At 44.9% G+C, this 20088-nt stretch overlaps 1 protein-coding gene across 6 annotated transcripts in view; it reads left to right on the forward strand.

The window, feature by feature from the left end:
* CACNA1I (calcium voltage-gated channel subunit alpha1 I) overlaps nt 1–20088 on the forward strand; it is a 176558-nt gene that overhangs the window by 96762 nt on the left and 59708 nt on the right. For all 6 annotated transcript variants that reach the window (XM_054086735.1, XM_054086745.1, XM_054086753.1 and 3 more), the window contains one exon: nt 5330–5427. In XM_054086735.1, coding sequence (XP_053942710.1) covers nt 5330–5427 — 98 coding nt within the window. The remainder of the gene's footprint in view (nt 1–5329; nt 5428–20088) is intronic.

Below are 20088 nucleotides of genomic sequence, written 5' to 3' on the forward strand. Positions count from 1 at the left end.
AGCAGAGAGTGCCAAGACAGATTTAAGCTTACTCTTGAGCTCACAGGTGCAGAAGTGCCAAGCTGTAGCTGATGAAGACATTCTGCTGTTGTGGAGACCTCATGAGCAGTGAAGGTTGACTATGCTGGTGGTTTGTGTGCCTTCTTGTCCTCATGCACTCGCTGTCCGCTCCGGTGGCTTGGCATAGGATGGAGGTACACCAGACCAAGCACTTTCTGGACAGAGTCAATGTTTTAACAAATTCTTCACTTGTTCCCCATATTTGCTTGCTCTCATCTCTATTAAATTCAAGGTCTCGTATGCGTTCAGCTGAGTAGACTTACCTGGGAATAAGCTAATGTTTATCAGCAAGGCAGAGGTTGAGTCATAGGAGGAAGAAGGAAGATGACCAGAAGGGAAGGAGACAAAAAGAATAGAGAAAATGGAAGAGAAAGGAAAGGATTGGGAAGAAATTTGAAGGATATGAGTGAAAGTGGAAAAAGAGGAAGGAAAGGCAAGAGGCAAAACGAAAAACTGGAAGTTAAGGAGGAAGTCTAAAATGGGAGATGAAAATATTGCAGGTGGCCATGAGTTAGAGGAATATAAAGAAAGAGAGGAGGTAGGGCAGAGGTGAGGCACCTTGAGAGTGGTGAGGGAGGCAGAGCTTGAGCAGAGGCATATTCCCTCCCAGGCACCTCCCCTGCTTCTTCAGGATGAACCCCCTGTGTGCAGCTAGTGCCCCTGTCCTATTTCCCAACCATGTCAGCATTCCCACCATGCATCAGCCTTGAGACATATGGCATGGAGACAGTGCACACGTCAATCTCCTCTGCTTTCAGAAGAGTTTCATGTGGAAAGTTTTGAAGAATAAAATCTCTTTGAAGAATTATTTGATAAATTCAGTTATCTTGACAGCTCAGTGCTCAAATTCCATCACAGATCAGGAGTTTCCCCCGTGGTTTAGCATAGTTCCAGCTTCTTAACATGCCCTTGCACTCGCCCACCCAACCCAGAGGCCGCAAAATTCTTCAGTGATACCAGAAATGAGATGCCGTTTCCCTTGGGAGAGATGCAATCCCCCCTGCTCCATCACAGTAAGGAGAATGGACAGCTCTCATCTAGAAAAGGCATTTTTCTCACATCCTAAACTTTGTTTGACTGACCCTGGACCTTAAAGAAACTAAGGCTTTTACAAACAATACTTGCTTAAAGCAGCCAAGAAAGAGGGGAGGACTAGATGAGGAGTGGTCAGGTCATGGTGGCTACCTTTGTTGCCACAAAGCAAGGACAAGGAGCCTGGAAAGCTCCTGGAGTTTAATAAGGAGACAACTATTTCGTACTAGCTTTAACATTTCCCTGCTCTTGATTATGAATGCTCACTAAACACAGAGTTCTTGGGTTGCTGGTGCAATAAGGAACCAAGCACTGAAGGCTTGGTACCTGCGTGAGACTACAAATAAGCACTGCGCACCTAATCCACCATCACAAGGTCTTGAGGCACAGCCGTGGGAAAATGAAAACCTCCTGATGTAAATCTGCTGCCACTTTCTCTTTGATCACTTTTTGCAAAGTGGCCTTTTGACTTTCTTGTCAACCTGTCACCACCTCCACATCTGCCAGCAGGAGATCAGGCACAGCCCAAACCTGGAGAGGTTACACACGCAGGGCTCATTGGAGAAAGATAAGAGCTAAAACAGCTGGGCTGGCAATCCCTAAAATACTGTAAATGCCCAGAGTTTCCAGCAGAGTCGCTTAGAGATCCCATTTAATTAGAGAAAGGAGGAAACATTTGGTGTCACCAGTTTTACCTATATAGGAAATGTAGGGGGGATGGGGTTGCTAATCAATGGAATTTCATTTTACCCCAGTCACCTTCAGTCCATGATGATACGGGCATGCTACCCTTGTGCAGAGAAAAGCTTGAATGTAAGATGATGCTAAAGGCATCACTAGGAACGAAAAGGCGAGAATGAACAGACCTAATGCAAAATTACACTGGAATTGCAATGAAGTTGTTTGGGATTTAATTCACGTGACTACATAGGCATAACTCACCCACAGGGATTTTAAGCCTCCTGTCTGTGTCTCTGTCACTGCAGCCAAGACCGGACGCCTCAGGAAGAACTGTAGGCAGAACAGGATTGCTAAGCGAGCTGAAGCCCTGGGGTCTGCTAGAGCTGAGCTCCTTTTTGTTAGAAGTTGCTCTCTGAAAAATTTAACAGTTGCCCTTCTCTGACCTATCCTTGGGAACAAGCCTGCTATTTTCATTGGCAGAGCAATTGACTGTTTAGTGGGGTTTTTTTTTCCTAGCTAAACTGGAACATAATTGTAGCAAATCTGCAGCCACTGAGGGCTGCTGGAGGCTGGCTCCCTGGCTGTAGGAACTGCACAGTTGCAGCTAGGGTAGCATTTGTCTTGTTCTGAATGGACCTATGCTCGCTACTTGACAATTATTAATTTTCTAGTGACAGGCAGACAGTGCCGTGCAGGTGGCAATCTTATTCCAGCTAGGAGAGGGTATCAGTGTGTACCTGCTTAAGGTTGCTTCCATTGTAATGCCAGGAACATAGCTGTAGCCACAAAATGACAAAACTCTAACAGTTTGTAAACAGAGGTTCTGTTTTTAAATGAATTTTGTGAGGCTAAGTCTAAGAAAAGATGTCACCTCTGTGCACCAGTTTCGTCTCAGCCCTAGCCCTCTGCTGTTCCCCTGTGCTCAGTTTCTGAGATGGTTACAGTGTTCATCAGGAATTCTCGTTTGGGCACTTGCAGTTCAGAAATGACCATTTTTTTTATATCAGACATATTTGGGGACTATTTTCTTGTTTGGCATTTGACAAAATATGTTTCTAGTTGTTCTGCTACTACTCAAAAAAGAATTTTTTTGCCTTCAGAGGTCTAACCTCAACCTGATGCTCTAAAGGATGTTTTTTGGGGGGGAGGAAAGGGTGTTCTATAGGACTTTACCAAGCTTGGAGATATTTATGGTTTTGTGCACTTACATACCTCTTACAACAGACTGCAGTGCAGGACTTATTCAATCATGAAGCTACCTCTACATGTCATGTCTCTGTGCTGTGAAGAAATGTTAGCCCCCATTCTTTGAGCAGTACAGCCACGTCCATACAGTGCTTTGCCCATAACCGTAGTTCCAAAGTTTCAGTAGTTCCATATAATTCTGGGGCGACAACACACCAATGAGGCAATCTTGCTTTCAGGCTTTTGGAGCAGGGTTGATCAGTGCTTACTTAAGGTCCTTTGCACTGTGTTCATCTGCACCATGAAGGTATATCCTTTGTATGATACCCTGTAGTCATGTCTGTGGATTTATTTCCATGTGGAGTCGTCATCCTTGGAGGTGTACAAAAAGTGTGTAGATGTGGCAGTTTGGAACATGGTTTAGTAGACATGGTGGTGTTGTTCTGACGGTTGGACTGGATGAGGTCTTTTCCAACCCGTATGATTCTATGTGTTTCTTTCTTCTTTCATACCCACTTCCTAATTTCATCTGGCCAGATCCCAGGCCTCTGCCTGTCACTAAAACTTCTGTAGGTTATCTGTGTATTGCTGCTAGATTTGGAATGGGGTTTTTGGGAGGGATTGTATTTTTTTTTGAGGGTGTGAATATTTTCATATCTGCATGAAATCCCTACTCTCTACTTCTGCACTCAGTGTATGTAGAACTGACAGCTCCAGGGAGGTAAATGAGTGCCACTGTATTTCAGAGGAGGAATTATTTCATGCAATTACCCTAAAAGTGCATGAGAGAACAGAGTGAAAGGAATGAGGGAAAGAAAGAAAGAGAGCATGAGAGAGAATAATCACAACACTTCGACAGGTTTACCCCATTGTGTTTGAAAATCTATCACTCTGACGTGCCCCTTTTATGGAAGGCATAGACAGATAACTAAACATTTGCCCTTCAAGGTCCTTTTGAATGAAGAGGGTGATCGATGGAAGGATCAGTACATTTCACTTAAGTTTCACTCAAGCCCTCTTCCTGATATTTTTTATGGACTGACTGTACCCCATTTCCCTCTCAAGTTTCACTTAGGCTCTCTGATTCCCTCTTCAGTGGTTCCTGGGCAGAGGGATTTAGACTTAGGGTGGACTTTAGACTACTGCATTTTTTACTTGTTTGTCTTTCTGTATAAATTGTGATGGGTTTTGTTTGAGAAGGGATGCAGTAACGAAAGTCTATGTTCCCTGTCCCACCCCCATCTCTTCAGCATGTTGAAAGACCACGGAAAACAGAGCTTGTTGTAGCTTTGTTATTTGCATCTAAGAAAAGATTCAGGAGAAGCAGTTTCTGTCCTGACTCTGCTGCTGTTTTGCCTGCCAACTTTGTCACTCTCTTGATGCCCTCTATACATCAGAGTCACCCCAGGGAAGCTGGTGACTGCAGCCTATGTCTTTCCAGAGGCCTCATGCACTTATGTTCACTAAAACAGTCAAAATGCTTTGAGATCCTCAAGTGGAGTTTGCTGGCCAGAGGTAAATGGTTATTATAATCCAGTTTCTCAGTGTGCTTTCCAAGAGGCAGGCAAATCACTGGACATTTGCCATACTGGGTGACGAGAGGAGCACTGAGCTAAGAGATGCTGGGCCAAGCCACTTTTTTCACCTGCACCTGCTGCTCTTGCAGCAAAGCCAATGCATTAGTCATAGCAGTTTGTAGTTCGAGGGTATTTAGGGAGCACGCTGTTGGGTTAGGAAATCTAAGGTCTAGCATATGTCCTAAAATTAGGCTTTTCCCCTTTAATTGGTGTCAGAAAGGAGTGATTCATAGCTATAGGAGAAGCTCACCCACCTAGCTGAAGCAGTTACTGCTTTAAATAGAGAGTTTGCTGCAATGACAGGTAAAACAATGTAGTTGAAGCCCCCTCCAGAGACTTCATCCTGCACTGAGATGAGAAAAATATGGGGACGACACTGCTGTGAGCAGGTAACAGTAAAGCCAGCTAGCGCAGCCGCCCTTCTCGTGAAAAATGTCCAGCACACATTCGTGCCCTCCCCAGAAGCACATGCTCATTCTTGGGGCATCATCTTGCAGCCCCTTCCCCTCCTAACTGTTGCAACAGGTAAGTGTTCTGGTCTGCATCCTCATAGTACATGCTTTCACTGCTCTCTGCTTGTTGCTGTCCCATGAACAGGCTGAGTATTCTACATGGAGAAGCCATCGACTCCAGTCCTGATCCTGGAGGCTTCAGCTTTGCTCCAAAGTCTCTGAAAGACTCAGTCCTCATGAATTCCAGAAATCCTTCAACAAAGAAATGACAATTCTGTGACTTAAGCCAAGATTTTGGATTGTTTTAAACTTTGTTTTTCTCCTCTCTCTTCCCTTCTGCAGGATGGTCGAGTACTCCCTGGATCTCCAAAACATTAACCTGTCTGCAATCCGTACCGTTCGTGTCTTGAGACCACTGAAAGCTATCAACCGTGTGCCTAGTAAGTCATGTTTCCCTCTCATATCTGCTTGGCTCGAGTTGTGGGGAGTATGTGATCAATAAGGATGTGTGTGCTGGGTTTCTCCAGGCTGGGTTCCTCCAGGCTGGGTTCAGGTGCAAACAGAGTGCAGGTCTCTGCACATTGTGTGGAGGCTTTTCGCTATCACAGACCCAAGAGGTGTTGTTGGATGGGCAGGAAAACTACAGTTTCTCAGCATATCTGCCCTGGTCTGCCTTCGTGCAAGGGCATAACAATGGCTCAGGAGCTGAAGCTGAACAATGTGAAGTAAAGGAAGGGGATTTTTTCACTCTTACTGAAGGACATCATAGCCTGTAGGCTCAAAAAGGGATGTGTGTGAAGTCTAGAGAGGAGTAAACTGGGGAAAGCAGGGAGAATCTGTTTGCTTAGGCTTTCATGCGCTCTTCCAGATCCTCTTATCTGAAATTTTGTCACGCCATTACTGCTCGGGGGCTGGCAGTAGCAGTTATTTTTATTTTCCTCCTCATCCTGTGCTTTGTACTCCTTCTTTTGTGCTGACCATCCTCCCCGGCAAGCTGGCATGTGTGTATGAACTGGGCTGAGTGCCGCTGGGCATAGGGTTGCTGAGGCTGTGCATGAGCCTGGATAGATCAGCAGCTGAACTGCTGTTTGCCGGTGCCCTTCAGGTCTGAGATACAGTCCCCGTCTCGAGTCTGCGTGCAGACTACAGACAGGCTGCAGCCCTGGGATGTGAGCCACAGCCCTGGGGGATGCAGCGCACACAGACACTGCTCCCATGTGCTCTGTACTGGTGCCCCCTCCACAGCCCTTGTTTCCTCCCTTCTCAGAGGATAGGGACACCACCAGCCACTTTGTGGTGCTTTGCTGCTTTTATTGGTGCTGAACTGTTGTTCTCCCTGCAGAACTGGGAGCAGGTAATTGGGCATTGCCAGTGTTGTTTAATTGCAGGAAACATTGATGGATGTGGCTCAGGCTTCACAGTGGTTGTATCCTGGTGGATGGAAGTGAGCTGGAGGACTGGTTGCATGCTGTTGAGGTCAGAGAGTTGCAAGAGCACTGAACTTGGTCCGCTGTGTCAATTTAATGTTTCTGGCTATCCCCTGTGCAAAGACAGCAGCTGCCACATGCAGCCCTGTGAGACTTCAGTCATTTCTTCTGAAAATGCAAGTTTTTCTGTCTTGCAGAATGACAGGAAGTCTCTTTGCTTTTCCCCCTAATCTCCTTAATCAGGCTGTCTGCAGTGGCTAAGACCTTACCAGAGCTCTCCTAATCCTTTTCTTGAGCTCAAATGCTTGTTTTTCTGTTCCGGATCTGAGGAAGTTTGCACAGGCGGTCTACTAGTCTGCATTTTATGTTTTTCCTTGTGTCCAAAGTCACTTTCATGATGCCATCTATTTTTTGAACATGCTGTGGAGGTTGATTTCAGTGTCTCTGGCTTCCTGCAAAGCCCTTCTAGAGAGAGATCTTGTCCCTCTTCCTAGGTATATTTTTGTCTCTGGGCTATTGCCATGGGCAGAGGGTGCTGAAAGCTGTGGTGGAGGAACTGAGGCACAGTCCTATGTGCCCAGCACGGGAAGAGGGCACCAGTCAGAGGTGCACCTAGTTTGGGCACTGAATGCACACCTAGGCATATAACAGGTCCATCATGGAGTGATAAAGATGAGAGCCAAGAACAACCTTTTGGCTATTGGCTGTCAGCAGAACAACTCCAGTAGCCTGTGTCCATCTCTCTTGCCCTTTTCCAGAGAAGAGAGAGCTGGGAGCCAGCCCTGGTTCTGGCTGTGGGCATGCACTGCAAGAGGGTGTGATGGGGGAAACGTCTCTTCAGGGAGAAGGTGGCCTGGAGGCCATGCATGGCAAGCTCACCCTTCTGTCAAGCTTATGGCTGGGTGTGTGAGGGCGGCACCATCCTCATGTTATGCAGCCTTCTTTCCTCCCTGCTTCATAATGAATCCTATAAGTGTGTGCTCAAAATCCACTTTGAAGCTGACCATTGTTACCAGGGTAGATTTCACCTTGCTGGTGAGTAGGAGCATCTTGAACAACATCCAAATGACTCTTGCAAATGTCTGCCATGTTGATTGCTGTACACTGGTGGTCATGAGCAAAGTTTGACTGACGAAAAGTTGAGGCTTTGTTTTATTCCTAAAAGAAGAGCTGGAGTTGCCCCGCCATTGATAGGAGCTGCTCTGGCAGGAGGAGTATAAGCAGTACCATGGACTCACTCTGTTCCTGTGGAGGCACCAGGGATGCTTTCAGTCATCTCACCTGACTTTTGCAGGGCACAGTCTGTTGAATTTTCCCTGACTGTCCCAGTCATGACACTGTCTGTCTGTTCCTTTTGTCAGTATAAAACTCTACCTGCATGAAATTGATGCTGTTTTAATTTTCACTGTGTGGTTAAACCTTTCTGTCTTTCTCGCTACATAAATCTGTGGTTATATGCAGAGAACATTTTGGAAGAAAGACATCCTGCCATTAATTTAAAAAAGAAAATAAAAAGAAATCAGATTCCCTGAGAGAGGAAGCACTGACTTGAGGGCTGAAAACTGGTGAGGAGGCTATAAACAAAGGCTTGTGATAAATGGAATGAGCTGCATTGGAAGAAGGTGCCTAGTGGGGTACAGCAAACATAATTAATGGGACCTTTGGCCACAAATCTTTTTTTAATGTCTTTTTAAAGCTCTTCATTACTGATCTGAAGCAAGAGGGAAGTATATTAGTGAGATGTATTGATGATACTAGCTGGAGGTGTTGCAGGTGCTAGCAAACAGTGGGAAATGAGACAGCAGGAGGTAGAGGGAGACGGAGGTCTTGGTGGGAGCATGAGGTATTTGGGGAGAGGCAAGGAGGTTAATCCCAAAGGTGAATATTTGCCTGTGTTCAGAAGGTTGCGATGAGTCAATGTGCCCAGTGGCCATTTCAAAAGCTTCCATGTGGGTGCTCAATTAGGAACTGATTTTCACAGAGGAGTCTGGCCACGTAGACTGAATAATGACAGTTTATTATCAGGAAAACTGACAAAGTGATTAGGAACTTGAGTGATTGCTGCGTGTGGGGAAGAGTGCTGAAGTGGTCTGTCTGGGTAGATTATTCAGTGCCCAAAGAACAGTAAAACTCTAATGATCAGCCACAGTTTGAAAAGTCTACATACTAAAGTGAGAAATTTCCGGGAAAATTTGAGAGACATTTTCATACTGCATGAAGCAAAAAAAGAAACTGCCAGAAAATTAGGAGGGAGGAAATTCAGAATTATTTTATCGAAACAGTAGCAATGTGGTAGAGGAAAGATTTATTGCCTTTTAAATAAGTTAAATAAACATAATTTTTATTCTTGGCAAGTGAGTATGGCTGAAGTTTAAATGCCCGAATTGGGTATGTCTAAACTCTGCTTAGCTACGTACTTTTTAAACACATTACTGGAAGCCCTTCTTTACAGTGAGACTTGTGAGGCTTTGAAACAGTATTCCATGAGTAGTTGACAAGTGATATTTGTGTGTCCTGTACTTATTATATATAGCTTAAAGGGCAAATAGAATTTCCTGCCTGAAGTGTAACAGAAGAAGAAAAGGCCATCCAGTATAACCAAAAGGTGGCAAATGTCCATTAAATAAGTAATTCCGCACCCAGTTCATAACTAGGCTGTAAAACTTGCTGCCATGGGAAGTCCTTCCAGCCCCAAATCAAGTAAGAGGTACTGTGGAAGTAAAATAAGTAAAATGGGATTGTCCAAAGGATGAGAGCTCACATGAGCTGCTTCTAGATTTCAAACCTCATTGCTTCAGTGTTAGAGCTGTTCTTTAGCTACTGGTTATCAGCAATTGATTGTATTTTTTTGCAGTTCTCAGCAGAATCTGCTACTGACCATTTAGGATTTCACCTCTGGATGAAGAATTCTGTGGTTCTGCCTGCTTGATTCCTCCATTCTTATGTCATCTTTGAAGAGTACTAGAGAAAACAGCAGGCACTCTGGTTTCTGGTGTATCACACCTTCATTAGTATTCCTATTTATCTCTTCCATCCCTGACTACTGCCCCAGGAGCAATGCCTATTGGAGTTTCGTTTGAAAATGCATGAACCAAAAAAATTAGAGACTGTTCTGGTCCTGTTACCATATGATTCAATCCCATGGCAGTGAGCTGGTGTGACAAGCACTGCAAAGTCACTGAACAAACGTAAAGAGGAAAAAATTACCCTCTGGGTCCCTGTCAGAGGTAGCTGCTTTCTGCTCCGGGCAAGTCTTTTACCTGGCCTTGAGTTGAAATTCCACATCCGTTTGTTGTTATTGCCTTTTTGCAATTATGTAGCAGATTGCTAGGTGAAACATCCTTGTTTCTGATAGCCTTTTCATCCCTTCTTCTCATGGTAAGGGACAAGGTTTGGGGAAGAGGATGGTTTTGTTTTATTTCTGCCCGCTTTTGATCAGTAATTTCTGATAATTTGAATTTCTTTCACTTTTTTTTATTCTGTTTTTTTTGACACTGGAGCAGAAAATCTTTCTTCAGTTTCCCCTTTCTTGTCTCATTGGTCTTATGCAGAGAAGAGCCCTCGCGTTGTCTTTGATGTCTTCCAGTTTCCACTTACAATTTAGTAACTGATTCATCATTTGGAAGCAGATTTCTTCAGCTGAGCACACTGTACGGAAGTGAAGGAGTCTGTTGCAGAGTGTTGCATAGCAACTTTATTGAATAGAAAGTGTATATGTGTGCTAATGCTTGGTGTGCAAGTGCAGTAATACTTCTGTGGAGGTATAGGCATTAGAAATATAATGTTATATTCTTATTACCAGCTGTGCAGGAAATAGAATTTTAGATTTGTGGGAAATTTTGCTCTTTCGAAACGTACTTTTTCTCAGTCAGAACAAGAATAAGCATTTCCTATCAATTTTAATATGGTTTCATTCTGCCTAATTTTATGGGATTTCTTGGTTGGTTTTATTTTTTTTCCTATACTTAGTCATGACAAAGAAGTTTAAAAATCAGAAAACCTCAACCATGCCATTCTAGTGTAAAAATGCTTTCCTCTACTCTTGTCCTTTTTCTCTAAATGATGTTTCAGTAACTATCACAACACTGAAGTGTTTCTATTTCAAGGAAATAACATTTTTTTACTAGAAAAATTGCTGTGTAGGAAAAACTTAGTCTAACTCATTTTTTCCTTCATTAATTGTTGTTATTACAGTAGCTCCGTGGGTCCACATAGACGAGAGTTTTCTACCTTTCTTCTACAGATCTCAGAGGTGTAAACCAAGGCTTGTTAGTTTAATCTCCCTCATGTTTCAGATCAGGTGAATGGGACCCAGCAAGTGTCACCAGCAGACTCAGGAATACAGCTGATATCTCCTAACTCTGAGCTCTTCATTCAGCTCACCAGACCAAAGCACTAATATAAAAATAGTCTGAAGCAGATGAACCCTGGAACAGGAAAAGCTGATGTTTTGTATTTATATGCCTGCCTTAAATCTGTATTCCACACTGAGCTACCTATGTTTGGTGCTGTAGCAGTGCCTAAGATAGAGTGGTCTGGCTACAAAACCCACATTGGCATGAGGGAAAAATGATGACATTTACTTCTCTAAATGTGTTTTTGAAGAACTAATTTCACTGATGAGCGTGTGTGAAATTAGCTTCTGACTGAGATATATTAGGCTGTAAAACAGTCTCATTTACAGCTAGATCGGACAAAAAGCAAGCGTAGTTGATGGGCACAGTCCTGCCTTAGCAGTTAGAAATGCAAAGGGATTACGAGATTCCTCCTCTAAGATACCTCCCCTGCAGAGTCTCTGCTTCAGATGCTTCAGTCTTTCTGAAAGAGGACAGTCACTTGCTTGTTCTCTTCTACCACTGAGCCCCTTTCAAAAATGTGTTATTCGGTTTGACTGTTTTGGAAGTACTTTTTTTCCCCTCATGGCTTTATTTTTGAAGTGATAACTGAAACTCAGATATTGTTGTATTTTCCAATTATCTAAACTTATCTCATCCACAGTGCTTTATATAAGCTGCTCTGTAAATATTTATTATCACATGTGAGTGACACACAAACCATGCATACAGCCATGTGCAAGTGTGTACACACACAGATTTATCTACGTGCAGCCACAGTCCTGAGCAAGTTAGTGCAGAGATAAGCACTCTGTCGCAGCACACATACACAAAAATTAAGAGGTTAAAAAAGCCCTTTTCATTCCCTGGTCATGCTATTTGTGACTCAGATGCGCTTGAAGATAAAACTGCCAGTTTTGTGTAGGCTCTGTTCCAGGCAGGCAGGCAGTGAAAGGATGGAGATAAGCAGGTGGGGGACAGACTTGACCAATGGGGTCAAGTTCAGTCCTCCCTTCCCAACCCAATCTCCTAGCCAAGTGGAGCAAAGCACTGAAGAGAGCAATGTGATTTATGCCTGGAGCAGGCTGTTAAAGGATGTTTTACCTCGGTGAGGGGGACAGATCAGAGATGGAAATTTAACTTGGAGCTGCACTTTCCTGAATGTGCAGCTCTTTATCAAGTCAGTCGAGCCCTAACTCAGACAGGTGACTTCAGGGTACAGGGAAACAGTGCAAGGGGAAGCAGAGCAGCATGAGGATCAATAGAGACAACAGCAGAGAAGGAGCAGAGTTTGAAGGAGAAATGCACAAGAGGCAAGAGAGTGTCTGCCCAGTATGGAATGCAAAGACACGATGTGCCTCTGTGTGTAGCATAATGCAGAAAAAGTAGGGGTGGAGGGAAGGAGAAGAAGGGAAGGAAATCAAAACTGAAACAAGGACAAGTACTAGAGTAAAACCAAAAAAGTCTATTGACGCTCAAATTGTTGGGTGGGTTTGCAAATCAACGCTTCTTTGGGGTTTTCCAACAAACTGAGCAGGCTGTAACAGCCGCACATCTTATAGTGCTGGGGGAAGTCTTCAGTCACCGAAAATAGGCTCCAATTTTATTTATTTTTTTTTTGTCTGATCTCAGTGCTGTTTGTCATGTGCATTCCACAGTGTGCAATGTGTTACCACTTGTTTAAATAGGTAATCAAAGTAAATTTGGGAGAAAAAAAACAAAGCAAAACAAAAATAAAATTATATTGTTCTGTTAATGTAGCATCATGGCAGGGACCTGGGAAACACTGAAGTGCAGGAAATTTAGATCTCATAATGCTTTGTTTTGTACCATACATTGCTTGATTTCTTTTTTCTATGGTCACAGATCATGGGATAAAAAGTCGCCTTTCCTCCTCTGAACTAGTCTGCTCAATTTTGCTGTTACTATACAAAAGTAATCAAAAGTCAACAATTGTGTGCTTGTTAGGTTGTCAGATGGGTTTAAACCCATGAGATTTGAAAAAGGAAAAATATCACAGAATCACAGATTGGTTTTGTTTTCCCATGGCTTTTAGACTTTTAGACCTGTGACTCGGATCTTGTAGTCCTCTTTTCCTCCCATAGTAGTTAGGAATAGAAACTTCTGTTATTTTTTTTTTTTCTTTTTATACTGCAATCTGAGACTGTCAAACCATAGCAAGATTTCACACCTGAAGGTTTATGGCATGCGTCCCAAGACTTCTGATACAAATCACAAGCAACAGCACTTTGAAGTTTGTGTTATTGGAAGTAAAGCAAGCCTGGAAAAATAAAAATCCAAAGCTGAAACCAGTCATAAAAAGACCTTTGCTGGAATCCCTATTTCTCCTTCTCCTCCAGGGGGAACCTGCACAGCCAGAATGTAAAAAATGCTCAGCGCCTCACAGCTCCCATTGTGGCAATTCTGCTGCCTGCTCAAACAAGTTCAGCCTTTCAGTGTACACAGCTCTCTCGAAAGCCCAGCCATGTATTTTGCTGTCTAAATGGGAGCTGAGCTATTTTGCAAAATCTGTCCCGTGGGACCTATCAAGCAATGGATACCATGGAAATGTGAGCAATAATGACAGTGTATTATGGGGTGAAAGATAATGTCATATTACACTAATGCAAATTACACTTTGTGTGTGTAGGCAGGGCAATTTACAACTGTAACCTTAAATTTCTTGATCTTTGTGTATTTCGGGCCAAATTCTTCTCTTCGCACACATTTCACCAAACGTCATGTCACTGCCTGCAGTAGAAAGAAACATGATTCATGCTAGTGACAGCAAGAGGAAATTAGCTCCCTTAAATCTTAACCAGAAGTTGCATTAACACTGTTTTACATAATATTTTGCATTATTCTGTCCTACTTACACAGCACTAGAGATGTGTAAAGAACTTAAGGGTATTTATAGAACTGAGGCAAGTGGCTTGCAGCTATGGCACTGGAGTTACCTTTTGTCCCAACTGTTGGGTGACCCCTGCAATTCTGAAAGAAAATCTGGCACTGTATGTTTTTAATTGTTATCACTGAAAGTGAGTGCAGTCATCATTGCAGTCATAAATGCGGAAACAATGACACAATCAGTGAATGAATGACAGTAGCAGGTGGTAGTAGGTGTTGCTTATTAGATGTTCAGTATTAGAAAAAAGAACAGAACGACAGCAATCCCCCAGAGAGACACCTCTCTCAGGAATGAACTGACACTTGGCATTACTCTCCAAGACAAGGTCACTTGACAGCCCAAAGCTTACAAGGGTTAGTGGGGCAAAGAGAGTGAAGAAGGGGGCTCCTGACGGAGACCTTTGCCTGTGTCTGTTTCTGCTCATGTCACAGATTGTGTGGCTACCAAGCATGCTATGGTGGCACATACTGAATTTGAGAACCTGTGGTGGATGAGCTTTGTGCTGCTATTCATGGACCTTAGCTGGGCTCAGAGCATCCATAATACAATGCATCCTGTTGCAGGGCTGTGATGTCTCCTTCCATTTGGATCATAGCAGTGTGGATCAAGGCCCCTTCTGTTTCAGGGATGTCAGCATTTAAGTGTCAAGGTAAATGCTCTGGAGTTTGGCCTCATTCTTGAGGCCACTGTAACCCTGGGATCAGGTCTGCAATTAGGAGGCCTCATCTCTGGGATTGCTTCTTCAAAACACCTGGCATGGCTGTGTTTTCTAGTCCCTCTGGAGGGCTGGTAAGGCTTCAGCCCATCAGGGAGGAATTACTTTGTGGGCTGGATCATCTCCATCTTGGACAAGCTGAGACATGTGAGAGCCTGGGACTCTGCTGACTGCACTGGATCTGTTTAGATGACCTATCTTCTGCAAAGGGTTTGGAAGCTGAGACTAGAGACTCGCCCATATAGGCACAGTTTGGTTTTGGCATTATTTGTAATCTGGTGAGAAGGTAAATTTCCCTGACCTTGATGTGTATTTCTCTTAGTATTTTACAAGGGATTTTGAGGCAGGGGTTAGGGTTTTTTTTAGTTTGACATCTTGATATTCTTTTAAAAAAAACTTTGGAAAGAGATCCTTACTACACTCTGATGAAATCTGGGTCTGTTTCTCTGTAGCTTTTGGAATCATTTGGTTGGAAAAGACCTTTGAGATCATGAAGTCCAACCATACCTGTCCAGTAATAAACCATATTCCTGAGCACCTCATCTGCTTGTCTTTTAAATAGCTCAGGGTGGTGACTCAACCATTTCCCTGTGTAGCCCATTCCAGTGCCTGATAACCCTTTCAGTGAAGAAATTTTTCCCAATAACAAATCTGAATCTCCCTGGCACAACTTGAGGCCATTTTCTCTCATCCTGTCACCTGTCACTTAGGACAAGAGGCCAGCATCCACCTCACTGCAGCCTACTTTCAGGTAGCGGTAGACAGTGATAAGGTCTCCCCTCAGACTGCTTTTCTGTAGGCTAAACAACCCCAGTTCCCTCAGCTGCTCCTCTTAAGACTTGTTCTCCAGCCCCCTCACCAGCTTGTTTGCCCTGCAAGTCTCCAGAAAAGAAAAGTGGCAGTAACTACGTGTGGTGTGAGCCAAGTCAGGGCTCCATGGGCCTTGTTGCTTTATATCACGTTAAAAGGAATTACAATTTTCAAGGTTGCTTGCATTTCTATGTGCTAAATCTCACCAGGAGGGCCCTGTTTCCTTGATGACATTTGATGGGCAGATAGGAAGAAAAGCTCTCAGGGATCCAGAATATTGAGATTCAGCCCTGGTTCTGGCATCTGACCCCCCTTTGGCAGTGTGCTGAGCATCGTGGCTATGCAGCGCCCACGTGTTTGTGTTCTCATCTTCTCTCTAAGGAAAACAGGATGTCTCAGGTTTCATTTGCACTCTCTTTTTGGCGGTTGTTTTAGCAGAGCGCGTGCTGGGAGGAGTGTTGTAAGTGGTACTTTTTTTTATCTCTTCTTCCTTTTCTTTTTGATGCTTGCATTCCCCTGACCTGATCCATCTAAGGTAAGCGTCTTGCTCTCTGAGTGAAAAGCAGTAAGGTCTGTGCTAGTCCCTGGATCCCAAGAGTATTGTTTCTACAGCCTCAGAGAAAAACTTGAGAGAGCTCTTTCTCTTACATCAGTGCACTTTAAACCTACTCTGGAGAGCTCTGTTGTCCCAGCAGGGTGAAGCTGTGACTAACAGATTTTTCCTGGAGCTTTAGTCTCTTTTTTGGCTACTTCAGACTTAAGCTGAGGAGTGCTTTGAAAGTAAGGACCGAGGACACTTAATGCTTGAACTTGACTCAGTATTCTAAGGGAGGTCACTGCACCAAGGTGAGGCTAGATGTGCCCATGCTACTGAGAAAATGAACAACAGGTTTTTGTACTAGCTGAAGCCTTATAAGGGATGGAAATGTCATACTTTGATATTTTTTGTGGTCAATATGAGGAGTAACAAAGATCTGGATAACTGGAGATTAGGTCATGAGCAGGTTGTGTGGAATGAGGTGTCTGAGCCAGAGTTACCAGAAAGCTTTGCATGCTGGTGAGGAACTTAGTGGTGCTCCTAAACTATGGATCCTGCTGACAACCTGCAAGTGCAAAACCCCTAACCCTACACATCTCCTTCCAATGCGTCAGGAACCTGACTGAGAGATCAGTGGGGAAGTTCTGAACGAGGCCAGTGTTTCATACGTATGTCTGTGGCAGCTTTTCCTTAGCAGTGGAGTTAGCTTAAGATCTCTCGCTACCTCATACTGTCAGCTGGACCTGTTTTTCTGTAGGGTCCATTTAGTCTGGGTTGGGCCAGCCATCTGGATATAGAATCATAGAATAGTTTAGGTTGGAAGGGCCCTTGAAGATAATCTAGTTCCAACCCCCCTGCCATGGGCAGGGACACGTCCCACTAGATCAGGCAGGCCGAGGCCCCATCCAACCTGGCCTTGAACACCTCCAGAGATGGGGCAGACACAACTTCACTGGGCAACCTGTGCCTCACCACTCTCATAGTGAAGGAATTCCTCCTTAGGTCTAGTCTAAATCTGCCCCTCTCCAGTTTATACCCATTGCCTCTAGTCCTATCACTACAAACCTTTGTGAACAGTCCCTCCCCAGCTTTCTTGTAGCTGCTTTCAGGTACTGGATGGTTGCATTAAGTTCTTCTTGGAGTCTTCTCTTCTCCAGGCTGAACTGTCCAAATTTTCTCAGCCTGTCCTCATATGGGAGGTGCTCCAGCCCTCTGATCATCTTTGTAGCCCTCCTCTGGACCTATACCAACAGTTCCATATCCTTCTTATGTTGACCGTTCCAGAACTGGACACAGTACTCCTGATGAGGTCTCACAAGAGAGGAATAGAGGGGCAGAATCACCTCCCTCAACCTGCTGGCCACGCTTCTCTTGATGCAGCCCAGGATACGGTTGGCACACATTGCCGGCTCGTGTCGAGCTTCTCATCACTCAGCACCCCCAAGCCCTTCTCTGCAGGTCTGCCCTCAATCATACCACCCCCCATCCTGTATTGAAATCAGGGATTACCCTGACACAGGTGTAGGACCTTGCACTTGGCCTTGTGGATCCTCATGGGGTTCTCACAGGCCCACTTCTGCAGCCTTCTCCACTCCCTCTCGCATTGGTGCAAAGCAAGGGGGGTGTGTTCTGCAATGTGAGTGAGGCTGGCTTTGTAGCTTGAGGAGCAGACATCTGGACCTGCACACTGGCTGATCCATCTGAGCAACTCTTGCTTACACATGTGTTTGTAGGAGAGGCCTCTGTTAAGAGGAATGCAGCAAAGCGAAAAAGATCCGAGTGGTGAGGGAAGCTGTGAGTTACAATAATGATGAATTTGGCAGTGCATCTACTGTCGCATGCACAGCTGATTGGTCTTTTGTAGAAGTCTGGCCCCACATTTTAGCTGATGTAAGTGAATGCAATGACTGAAATGACAGGTAAGCCTTATATCAGTTAAAGATCAGTGAGGGGGTCCATAAGTTGGAGGACCAACATGTATTGTGCACACAAACTGAGATCATTTTAACTACAGGAGCTGGCTGAAAAAAACAAAGGTGCATCTCTGTGTGCTTTCTGCAGAAATACAATCTATCTGTTGGAATGCTTCCTCCGTTCTGAAAATTCCTGTAAAGGACCATACACACGAAAATCTTGCCAACCCCACACTAGCTGGGTGAATTGCCATGTGTCCTGGGGCAGGGGAGGAAGGAAAGAAGGCATACTTGGACAAGTGGCCTGGCTAAGGGACAGAATGATGCTTCAGTCTCTGCACTCTGAAAAATGCCCTGCCAGCTACAGTCACAAGTGCTGATGGGGAAGAGATTTGCTTTTGCTTCAATTAAAATGACAGTTGGTGGCTTGACCTATGATGCAGATGAGATGGGTTCTAAGAAATATGTTCTCTTCCATATGGTTTACTCTAAGCAAGGGATTGATTGCTTCAAACAACTATCTCCTTTTAGATATGCATACATTAGCTTTGTCCTCCTTGTAGAGATGGAGAGGACTGGAAAGCCTCAGAGGTGGGTGAGATTTAAGACATCGGAAGGAACAGGTTTTCTCACTCTCTCCTGAGCTAATCCCCCATTTGGATCATGGGCTGTTTAGTGCTAGGTAGTGAATCAGCTCAGCTGTTGGTCCTCCTTCTTGGAAGGAGGCAGGCAGAGAGAAGGCAAAGCCACAGAGTGATGCCTAGCAAGTGCATAGGAGTGGTGGTAAGCCATTGGGCACACCTGCACTGTGCAGCTGACGCTGGCTGCCTGGAGCTTGCCTCCTCCCATCCCTGCCCTGGTTGCTCACTGCTGCTGCCACACTTTCCCCAAGGCTGGCACATTCTGTGTGAGTGTCCTTAGGTGTGACGGCCAGGCTAATCAGGGTTGATGGCAAATGTTTGGAGAGAGCTATGGTCAGTGTAGCATCTGCAGCACCTGTCAGGAAGGGTCTTGGGATGCCGCCAGGGCAGAGGATTTGCTCTGCTCAAACCCAGGAGGGAGCTCAGCAACTTTGCTTTGTCTTTTTGCTTTGTTCAGCCCTCTGATAGCTCACGCCTTGGTACTTCTCTCTCTCCAACTGCTTCTCATCCCTGCAATGTACTTTTCCCCCAGTGTCCCCTGCTGTGTTGGAGTGGTGAATGCATCTCTGTTGTGCTCACAGCTTTGCTCCTGCAGGATATTCTACCAAGAGTGGCCTGCTATGTTCCATCAAACACACTCCCCCCCCGCCCCCCCTTGTCCTAGGGCACATGTGAGCAGCAAGAAGCATTATTTGAGCATCATTTCGTGAAGATCTTTCTTTCGATGCCCACAGCCTATGTAATTTCATTTCCTCCTCTTCCCCTGGTCTCCTCATGAGGGTGAGTGTGGAAGAGAAAAGGCCTTTCAGAACCTACACCTGGCACTCATGAATATTTAATGTTTCTAGCTTTTCTTCCCCTTTAAGAGCAAAACCTTTTCATATTTGATCCCCTGGGAGCCTGTTTCGTTGGTGAATGTTGCTTCATCAATGCTCTCCCTCCCTGCTTTTCCTCCAGACTGCCTGACCCCTCTTCCTTTCTCTTCTTGGGGAACATCTCCTTTTTTTCAAAAGCTGCTTCTGAAAAGGTCATTGTCCCTTTTATATTTCCTCCTTGCTGTGAGCCAGCATGGCTTCTGCTCTGCCAGTAGTATAGGACAAACGGGGATGTGGGGAGAAGCAGCAGTGGGGAGGGAAGCCAGGAGACATGCGCACATGAACTACGGAGCAGTGCAGAGGCAGAGAAGACATGCAGGCAGAGCAAGAGAAAAGTAAAGGGGCAGAGAGACCAGCAGAGACAGCAGAAAGTAAGAAGGAGGCAGCAGAACAAGATTTTGTTGAAGAACTGGCTTTCTAACACCTTCTAGAAGTTATCACGCAAGATGCACCTGTGTTGCTGTGGACAGGGGGGTTCCTGTGGAGGTCCCTTGGAAAAGAGAGGCATTCCAGTTCTCCAGGGCAGGATGCTCCCAAAGCTGCAGTGACAAATATGCCTTCTGCCCATTTCCATTGCCCTGCAGCTGCTTTAGAGACCTCGTTGTCTCAACCACCAGAGTCTGCAGTAAGTCATCACTCTCCATACTTAGCCTTTTCAGCTTTCTCACTCTTTCCCCTGTAGCTCACGAGTTCTTGAGTAACCACGGACTGTTTGTAACCTGTTCCCAGTCAGGCTCTGCAGACCCTGAAATACACTGCTCTGTGGGTCCTGCCTGAGTGGGGCTTATCCCCTCCTGCCCTCAAAGGCATTCACACATCTGGCAGTGAGAGTTCTTCCTTGGAGACCCACAAGAGAAGCCTTAGCGTGGCTGCCAGAGCAGCCCATCCCTTCCTGGGCTGAGGGGACTACAAAGCCCCAGCTGTGGACAGACCCAGACAG

This window comes from Cuculus canorus, chromosome 1 (genome assembly GCF_017976375.1).
Source record: "Cuculus canorus isolate bCucCan1 chromosome 1, bCucCan1.pri, whole genome shotgun sequence".
Taxonomy (NCBI): domain Eukaryota; kingdom Metazoa; phylum Chordata; class Aves; order Cuculiformes; family Cuculidae; genus Cuculus; species Cuculus canorus.